The sequence below is a fragment of the Lampetra planeri genome, chromosome 17 (assembly GCF_965212315.1).
Source record: "Lampetra planeri chromosome 17, kcLamPlan1.2.h2, whole genome shotgun sequence".
Taxonomy (NCBI): domain Eukaryota; kingdom Metazoa; phylum Chordata; class Hyperoartia; order Petromyzontiformes; family Petromyzontidae; genus Lampetra; species Lampetra planeri.
Genome location: NC_136123.1, coordinates 1,162,496 through 1,172,138, shown reverse-complemented (window position 1 = coordinate 1,172,138; position 9,643 = coordinate 1,162,496). Strand labels below are relative to the sequence as shown.

Below are 9,643 nucleotides of genomic sequence, written 5' to 3'. Positions count from 1 at the left end.
GCAACTGGTGGCTACGTACAGTGCGAAAAAAGTTCAACGTAGTTCGTGAGTCCGTAATACCTGCGGTGGAACGCTACCGCGTGGGTGGACCGTGGCCAGGAAACGTCCCCCCCACTCCCCCCCCCCCCCCCCCCCCCCCGATTTGGGTCTCAAACTTCCGAGCCGGGAGATCCGGTGACGACCTCCCTGAAGCCGCCCACCCGAGATGACAAAACACGGTGGCCACCGCAGGGCCTCTGAGCCGCGTCTCACTCGGCCTTGAGCCCCCACACCCCCCCCACCACCTCCTCCTGCTCCCCCCGCCCGGCCCCCGCCGACCCCCCAGCCCCCGCGTGGCGTCCGGGGCCCCCCGTGGCCGCGTGGCCGTAGCGCGCCACCTGGGCCAGGATGGCGACGTCCATGCACACCTGGGTCACGCCGCACGCCCGGAACTGCAGCGGCGCCGCGTTGGCCACGAAGTAGAACGTCTTGAAGACGTCTCCCACCAGCCACAGCAACACCATGGCCACGCTGGGGGGTGGGGGGGGGGGCAGGGGGGGGGGGAGTCAGGGGGAGCAGCCTCCGGCATCTTCGACAGAATCCCAAGGCGAGAGATTTCACCGCGAGCGTCAGTGGGGTCCGCGTGACGTCATGGGAGGTATTCGGGGACCTCCAAGGAATTCACCCCCCCCCCGTCTCCCCCCCCCGTCTCCCCCCCCCCCCCCGTCTCCCCCCCCTTGACCTCCCAGCGGGGGGGGGGGTTCAGGGCTCCACCACTTCCGTTCTTTCCACCGCGTTAATGTCGCGATATGCAAAACTAAAAATTGACGGCGGCATTTGGCAGCGACGCACACCGAGGGGGCGGGGGCGGAGGGGGGGGCGGAGGGGGGGGGGGCGGAGGGGGGGGCGGAGGGGGGGGCTTGCCCACGTGCGCCCCACACGACTGGCGCTGCTGCTGCTGCTGCTGATGATGACGATGGCGAGTAGGTCGTGGTGCTGCTGCTGATGATCACTTACACGAGCCGCGCGGGTGCACGGGGTGGATAATTGTCGGGGGCAGAGGCGCAGCTCGCTAATTGGCGAGGTCGCTAATTGGGGAACCCTCGCGGTTTATAGGGCCCCAATATTTTGCACAAAGGTGCCAACTCATGTCCGGCCTAATAACTCGTGTGAATAATTGGATGTGATTTATATTTATTTCCGAACATATAGAACATCTTCATTAATGTTAAGCAACGTGTCTACAGCCCCGAGTGTGACGGGACGAACACGACTCCGTTGTCTGCTGGGTTGGGGGGGGGAGTGCTGCCCTCCAGGCGGTAGCTCTGTGACAGCCACTTCCGCGGGCCCTTCCCCCGCACGGAGGGAGGGGATGCCCCGCCTGCTGCGAGGCTTCTTGAACCCCATGGGTGGACCCCCGTTTGTCAATCCACTGCTGGATGAAGGCCGCCCCAAGCCCTGGTGGGGTCATCTTTGGGGTTGCTCCGACTATATTTCACCACGCTGGGCAGCGAGTTGTTCAAGTCGTGGGGACAATGAAATGCGGTGCAACTTACAATTCATTATTTTTCCCCGCAATGCCCTCTGCTGTCCACAACGTCGCCTCCCCCAACAGCAGCCTATAGCGCCTGTTATACACCCATCCACGCTGTATCCAGGCTCAAGCCTGCTTAGCTTGTAATGTCCGTGCGCGGCCCCGTGTGTCTGTCTGCCTCGCCGCTGACCGCCAGTGCCGCCGGTTTTCTCGCCCCCGGCGTGGAGGTTCAAGAGGACGACGACGCCGCCGCACTGCCCTCTGCTGGCCACGCGCGGCATGCCGCGCTGTGTGTACCGAGCGGGGCACCCACGTGTTCTACCGCGTGCGGCAAATACCACGTGGTATGCCGCGCTGTGTGTACCGAGCGGGGCACCCACGTGCTCTACCGCGTGCGGCAAATACCACGTGGTATGCCGCGCTGTGTGTACCGTGCGGGGGCACCCACGTGGTCGACGGCGTGCGGCAAATACCACGTGGTATGCCACGCTCTGTGTACCGTGCGGGGGCATCCACGTGGTCTACCGCGTGCGGAAAATACCACGTGGTATGCCGCGCTGTGTGTACCGAGCGGGGCACCCACGTGGTCGACGGCGTGCGGCAAATACCACGTGGTGTGCCGAGCTCTCTGCACCACGTGGTATACGGAGGGGGTCGCGTGCACCCCGCGACTGGCGTGTCTCATGCAGTGTGCGGATCTTGTCGGGATGGGAGTGGAGGTGTTGGTTGTAGTACGGAGTTCGACTGATGGCCTTAATCTAAGTTGTCTTGTGGTTGTTGTTTGACTTGCATCCCACTGGGACCTTTGCACACAGTGTTGTGTACGGTGATTTTTCTGCAATATTTTGCTGTCTTTTCTTGGATTTTCAGTTTGCACATAGTCACATAGTCACTTTAAGATATTTTCTTGTTCATGTTTTAGTTGTTTGTTTCTTGCGGTTGCACCCGATTTAAGGGCCGAATGGCTCACAGGGCTACAACTAATAAATGAAACTGAAAGTGTGTGTGGGAGGTGTGGGTGAGGTTTGCAATTGACTCCCACCACCTCTCCACTTAAAAATCTGGAAATTGCGGAACTGATACCGCTCCCCTCCGCAACCCTCATCCCTCCCGTACGTTGCACTCCCCCGTGTTGTTTGCGTGCTGTTTGCGTGTTGTTTGCGTGTTGTTTGCGTGTCGTCGTCCCCTTACCCCGTGTACCCCCTTACTGCGGACAAAGCGGCGTCATAGCTCATCAGATTACCGCCCGGCACAGACGCAGACTCCGACTCTGACCTCATGCCCGCGGCGGAGCGCGCGCGGTGGATGCGGTGCAGCTGGGGGGCGCCCAGCATCGCCTCGCAGAGCAGGGCGCCTGCGCCCAGCACCTCCACCGCCCAGGGGGAGTCGCGGCAGAGACACGCGCTCGACGCGGCCGCCGCCACGCTCAGCACCGCGGCGCACGCCGCAAAGTCCCAGAACGAGTCCCAGCGCCAGAAGTCTTCTACGCGCAGGGCTGGGGGGGGGGGGTAGGTGGGGAAGTGGGGGAGGGGGTAGGTGGTGGAGGGGGTAGGTGGGGAAGTGGGGGGGAGGAGGGATAGGGAAAGGGGGGAGGGGGTAGGTGGGGAAGTGGGGGAGGGGTAGGGGGAGGGGTAGGGGAAGGGGGAGGGGGTAGGTGGGGAAGTGGGGGGGAGGGGAGGGGGGAAGAGGCGAGGGGGTAGGTGGGAAAGTGGAGGAGTGGGGGCGGAGGGGAGGAGGGATGGGGGAAGTGGGGGAGTGGGGTAGGAAGATGTGGAGGTTGGAAAGCGGAAATCGGAATGAGAATGTGTGTACTGGGGGAATCCGATGAGCTATAAAGCTCTTTTTCACAGATGTCCAGGAGTAAAATGGCGGTAAAGGAGGAACCGGAATGAGGAGGGGGAAATGATGAAGGATGTCCCGTGTAAAATAGCCGCATAACTGCCTACAACAGGATCACCCGTGTCAACACGCAAATTGAGCTTACACATCATCATCATCGCTCGTTGTCGTCGTCCAGCATGTGGACTATGCACGATTACGCAGCCCGTTTGAAGAATTCAGCATCACGAGCCGCCGCAATGATAGCCATGAACAACATCAAACGCACATCTCCTCGGTATCAATACACGACAGTGCACCATCCCTGACCCCAACGCCAAGGGGATCGCAGACCCCGAACAGGGACGAGGGCACGCCGCCCTCTAGCGGCGAGAGAGGATGGTGGAGGTGGTGATGGTGGAGGTGGTGGTGGTGAGAAAGGATGGTGGAGGAAGCGGAGGACAAGTGAAAGTGTGGAAGAGAGAGGGAGGGGGTGCGGGAGAAAGAATTGATGAGGTGAGAGAGAGGGAGGTGACGCACGTGTCTCACCAGCGAGTCTGCGCGGCCGCGTGGCGCTGGGGTTGTCCCCTCCTCCACCCGTGTTGCCCCCCCTCGTGCTCACGTGAAGCATCGCCATCATCACGGCGATCATCACCACGCTCTGCAGCAGCAGCGGCAGCTCGAAGCGCTTCCACACCCTGCGCGCGACATCAACGACGAGACGACACCCGCTCGAGACACGGCGGTCTGACAGGCTGCAGAGCGGCAGTGCTCGATCCGCTGCTGGATGAAGGCCTCCCTCATCGCCATCGCTTTCGTTTCAAGTAAATGATTTGCTGCTGCCAGCCTCAGAAGCGCCAAGGACTCGCTCAGACATCACTTAGCACCCGCTGATTTTGGCCGTGTTCGGGAATCGAACTCGGGTGGCTGGAAGCGAAGTGCGCGTTAAAGAAAAAAAAGTAAACCCGTGTCTCCCCCCCCTCCCCCCCGACATATCACCGGGGTAAAAATAACACAGCCGATTTGGCAACGGAGCGGGAACACCGAACAGAAATAACCTTTCACTTAAAACTTTCGTGACTGCAGGAAGTTCGACGAAATACGTTCACCCCCCCCCCCCGGGCAGCCGCTGCTGCAGCTACTGCCGCTGCTGCAGCTAGGCCGGCTTGGAGCAGAGATGATCGGCGTAAGGCACTTCCACGAGAGTACAAGTTACGCCTTTCCCGAATACTACTCTCTTCATAATGATAATTAAATAGTATGCCCTGCATTGCTCTAAAGTAATCCTATTAACATGCGTATGAACAATAAGAATAGGTTTTTTACCCTTTCTGGCAATAAATCAGGTGTTAAGCTCAAACACCAAATAGAAACCTCTTGCGAGGCGTCAAGTCTGCGTTAGCCACGCACACACTACTTGTAGTGAACATGCAAACAAACATGGCTCTGGTCATCGTCTTCGAGACGGATTGGTCTCCGCCAGAGACAGCGGCCTTCTTTATGGCCTCGTCTCACCAGTGTCAGACGAGAGAACGCCGCAAGGCGGACAGTACTCGGGGTGAGCAGCTTTATTACGGGAACTTTTTGCCAGTATCAAAGTATGAAAGATAAGAAGAGATTTTACCCTTTCTGGCAAAGTGTGAAACCTCTTAACACCCGTTTTATTTCCAGAAACGGTCAAACTTATATTCGTATATTTCATACTTTGATACTGCCATAAAGCTCCCACGATAACATGTCTCTATTTTGTTTAATATATATACGTCAACTATGATGAGGTGGATATGAATGAGGTGCCAAACTAATTGCCGGAGCTGTTCCGGTATAAACAAAGCGGTTGTCAATTCAGCGTGCACCACGTGATCGGGACAAATATGGCCGCAGTGCAGTTCCTCAGGAACTGTTGATCATTATTTTCCCTGTAAGCATCGACACGGGCACTCTTATTCTCTCTTGGGGTCACTCTCCACTCGAGTCGTTCGCAGATTTGATTTCAGACACGGTGGGCGTCAGGGCATGGAGGTTGGTGGGGGGGGTGGAATGCTCAAAACTCGTCGATTTATAATCGATTTTTAGCCACACACGCGCGCGCCGCGTTTATAACGGAGCAGAAGCGACGCCTCGCTCGCGTGCCGCTCTCGCGATGAATGACGACACCCGTCCAGAGTTGTAGAGTCGTGTTGAGACTCAAATGTTGCTTCATATCTCATGGCCCATGAGATATGAAGGGGGGGGGGGGGGGGGGCTTTGTAATTGTCCCGCATGGATGGCGACGTACGGCGCGAAAGAAGTTCCACATACATCATTAATTGGAGAGACGGATATGGGAAGGAGGTGAGTGGTCTGATGGTTTGTGTTGTTCCCCGTTCATTCAGTCACTCGCTCATTCGCTCCATCACTCAACCGCAAAGTCACCCAGTAACTAACGCGCTCACCAAACCGCTCACACATCCAGGGCCACTCATTAACTCCTTCATGCTGCCACTCATTAACTCATTCACATTGCTGGCGTATCCACTCGCTTTTGCCCTCCGCCCCTCCACCACCCCCGGAGATCCGCCACTGTCGAGTGCGAGATGTCGCAGCTGGACTCTGAGAATGTGCCCAGCGAGGGGAAAGACGTCACGGGACGAACGCTCTCCTCCCCCTCCACTAACATTGGCCAGAACCCCCTCCAGGGGTAGGGGCGGGGGGGGCCTTGGCCTCTCGTTACCCCCACGTGTGTTTTTTACGAACTTCTTTCGCACCGTACGTAGCCAATCGTCATTTAATCGGAGGTGCGGGGGGGGTCAACAACAACAACACTAAACACGCGAGTTGTTGAGATGGCGCTCTGGTGACAAGGGTGGTTGTTTCAGCAATGTTTAACTCCTTATCAGCATCCGCATTGTAAAGCACTCGAGCTGGGTGTGACTGGTGGTTGTGCTGCTTCTGAGGTTCACGATGATGATAGTGGCACTGGGAACTATCGTCTTGCTCATACCGACAATGATGATGATGATGATTGTGTTGCTGATACAGCTGTTGATGATAGTACGACTGGTGATACGGCAGTTGATGGTACTGATGGTGCTACTAATGATACAGCTGTTGATGGTACTGATAATGCTACTCCTGATACATCTGATGGTACTGATAGTGGTACTCCTGATACAGCTGATGGTACTGATAGTGCTACAGCTGATGATAGTGCTACAGCTGATGACGATAGTGCTACAGCTGATGATGATGATAGTGCTACAGCTGATGATGATAGTGCTACACTGATGATGATAGTGCTACACTGATGATGATGACGATGATAGTGCTACAGCTGATAACGATGATAGTGCTACAGCTGATGACGATGATAGTGCTACAGCTGATGACGATGATAGTGCTACAGCTGATGACGATGATAGTGCTACAGCTGATGACGATGATAGTGCTACAGCTGATGACGATGATAGTGCGACAGCTGATTATGATGATGATAGTGCTACAGCTGATGATGATGATAGTGCTACAGCTGATGATGATAGTGCTACACTGATGATGATGATGATAGTGCTACACTGATGATGATGATAGTACTACACTGATGATGATGATAGTACTACACTGATGATGATAGTGCTACACTGATGATGATGATAGTGCTACAGCTGATGACGATTATAGTGCTACAGCTGTTGCTGATGATAGTGCTACAGCTGATGACGATGATAGTGCTACAGCTGTTGCTGATGATAGTGCTACACTGATGATGACGATGATAGTGCTACAGCTGATGACGATAGTGCTACACTGATGATGATGATGATAGTGCTACAGCTGATGATGATGATAGTGCTACAGCTGATGATGATAGTGCTACACTGATGATGACGATGATAGTGCTACAGCTGATGACGATGATAGTGCTACAGCTGATGACGATGATAGTGCTACAGCTGATGACAATGATAGTGCGACAGCTGATGACGATGATAGTGCGACAGCTGATTATGATGATGATAGTGCTACAGCTGATGATGATAGTGCTACACTGATGATGATGATGATGATAGTGCTACACTGATGATGATGATAGTACTACACTGATGATGATAGTGCTACACTTATGATGATGATAGTACTACACTGATGATGATAGTGCTACACTTATGATGATGATAGTGCTACAGCTGATGACAATTATAGTGCTACAGCTGTTGCTGATGATAGTGCTACAGCTGATGACGATGATAGTGCTACACTGATGATGACGATGATAGTGCTACAGCTGATGACGATGATAGTGCTACAGCTGTTGCTGATGATAGTGCTACACTGATGATGATAGTGCTACAGCTGATGACGATGATAGTGCTACAGCTGAAGATGACGATGATAGTGCTACAGCTGATGATGATGATAGTCGCAACGAGCCCCATCCGTAGCGCGCGCTCACCAGAACACGACGCGCAGCACGTTGGCCGCGAGCACCACGAGGCAGACGTGCAGAGAGAAGTTCTCGGTTTTCCCGGAGCGGCGAATGGCGAGGTACTGGGGCAGGTAGGGCACGGCTCCCCCCAGCACCATCGCCGACGAGGCAGCATACTCCCACGCAGTCGTCATTCTCCTGCTGCTGCTGCTCCTGCTGCGGCTGATGATGGCGATGCTGCTGCTGCTCCTGCTGATGATGACGATGCTGCTGCTGCTTATGACAACACCTGTGGATGCTGCCCACACGGCCCAGCAGCAGCAGCGCTTAGCCCCAGCTCCTTGTCCAGGAGTCCAACCCTAAAGCCCGCGGCGGGGGGGGGGTCGCGGCCTCGCGCGGTTGCTGAATGCGCGACCCGGGCTGAACCGCGAGCAGGAGGAGGCGGAGGGAGGGACGAGTCGGTGTCTGTGACGACCCCCTTCTTCGTCTGCGCCTTCACGGGCGACTCGAGGTTTGTTTTGCGTTTTGGGGTTGGAGTTCGGAGTGAGGTGAGGGGTGGCGTTAGGAGTCGGGCTTAGGCTGTGGTTGGTTGTCGGAGTCGGGAGGCTACGAGATGCGAGTTGTAGGTCGTGTCAGGAGCTTAGTGGCGGGGAGCGTGTGGGTTCGAGTGGACGCTGAGTGACTCATTTCAACGACTGTTAGAACGGAACACTTTCGGTTACTCAACCTCCCCCCCACCCCCCATTCATCCGGCGGCATGCGCGTATTAATTATTATAATTATAATAATTGTAGTAATTATTAATTATTAATCAGGTGCGACGAGGCTGTGGATGAACCTGGAGGTTGTCGCTGCTCGCCGCGTGACCCGCCAGCCTGCCGCGACAGCTGCTGCCACAGCCACGGGGCGGCCGGTTGGTCACTCTCAGTGCGGCGCGCGGGAGCCAGAGGCTGGCACGGGCAGCGAGAGGGGCAGCGAGTGGGGCAGGGATGGGGGGCAGGGAGTGGGGCAGCGAGAGGGAGCAGGGAGGGGCGGGCGGTGGGGGAGGGGCAGGGAGCGCGCATGCAGTTGAGAACGCGCTGCGGGCGCAATTCAGGTTTGGTCACATACCTGGGAGGCGCGAGAGGGGAGGGGAGAGAGAGGGGAGGGGAGGGTGTGGGGAGAGGGGAGAGGAGAGTGGAGGGGGTAGGGGGGGGCGTGGTGAGGAACAGAATACTGGGAGAGGCAGAGGCAGGGGGAGAGAGCACACAGGCCAAGAGGGGAGACGCACGTGGGAGGCCAGAAACGGAGAGCCGGGGAGAGAGGAGACAGGGGAGGGGGAGAGAGATAAGGGAGAGATAAGGGAGAGCGAGCGAGCGAGCGAGGGTTCCTGCACTGTCTTGCGGGTGTCCGCCCACCCCGCTAACGTTGCCGGGATCCGGTAACTCGAGAAGGCGGTGGTGATGGGAGGAGGCGAGTGGGGGAGACGCGGCTGGTGGTGGGGATGATGATGGTGGGGATGATGATGATGGGGGTGATGGTGATGGTGGGGATGATGATGGTGGTGCCCTCGTCTCAACGCCACCGCTCACATCGCCACGGCTCCTCCCTCCGTCTCATCCCTCCTCCTCCAGCCTTCCCGTTGCGTCACCGCGCACGGAGCGGCGCGTGCGTCACAGGGCGGCGGGGGAGACGGAGGCGGTGTGGGGTGAGGGGAGGGGCTGTGGAGGGAGGGATGAAGAAGAAGCAGAAAGGAGAGAGGAGTGAGTTTGAGAGTTCAAGTTCCCCGGCTCTCGGTGGCGCGCCGCATGGAGCCACAAGCGACGTCTCCGTTGCAGAGAGGCAGGAGCGCGAGCTCGGTGAGGAACGAGGAGAGAGGCTTGGGGGGGGGGGTGACTCGAGCAGCCTCGACCTTGTGACCCCGGGCT

At 57.0% G+C, this 9,643-nt stretch overlaps 1 protein-coding gene across 1 annotated transcript; it reads right to left on the bottom strand.

Moving 5' to 3' along the window:
• Positions 1-248: 248 nt before the first annotated feature.
• On the bottom strand, positions 249-9,337 carry LOC144723197 (solute carrier family 66 member 2-like). Its single transcript, XM_078601726.1, has 4 exons — positions 7,764-9,337; positions 3,881-4,029; positions 2,789-3,008; positions 249-510 (listed from the first exon to the last, which is right to left on the bottom strand). The coding sequence occupies exons 1-4, from the start codon at positions 7,928-7,930 to the stop codon at positions 249-251; spliced, it is 798 nt and encodes a 265-aa protein (XP_078457852.1). The 5' UTR covers positions 7,931-9,337.
• Positions 9,338-9,643: the final 306 nt, after the last annotated feature.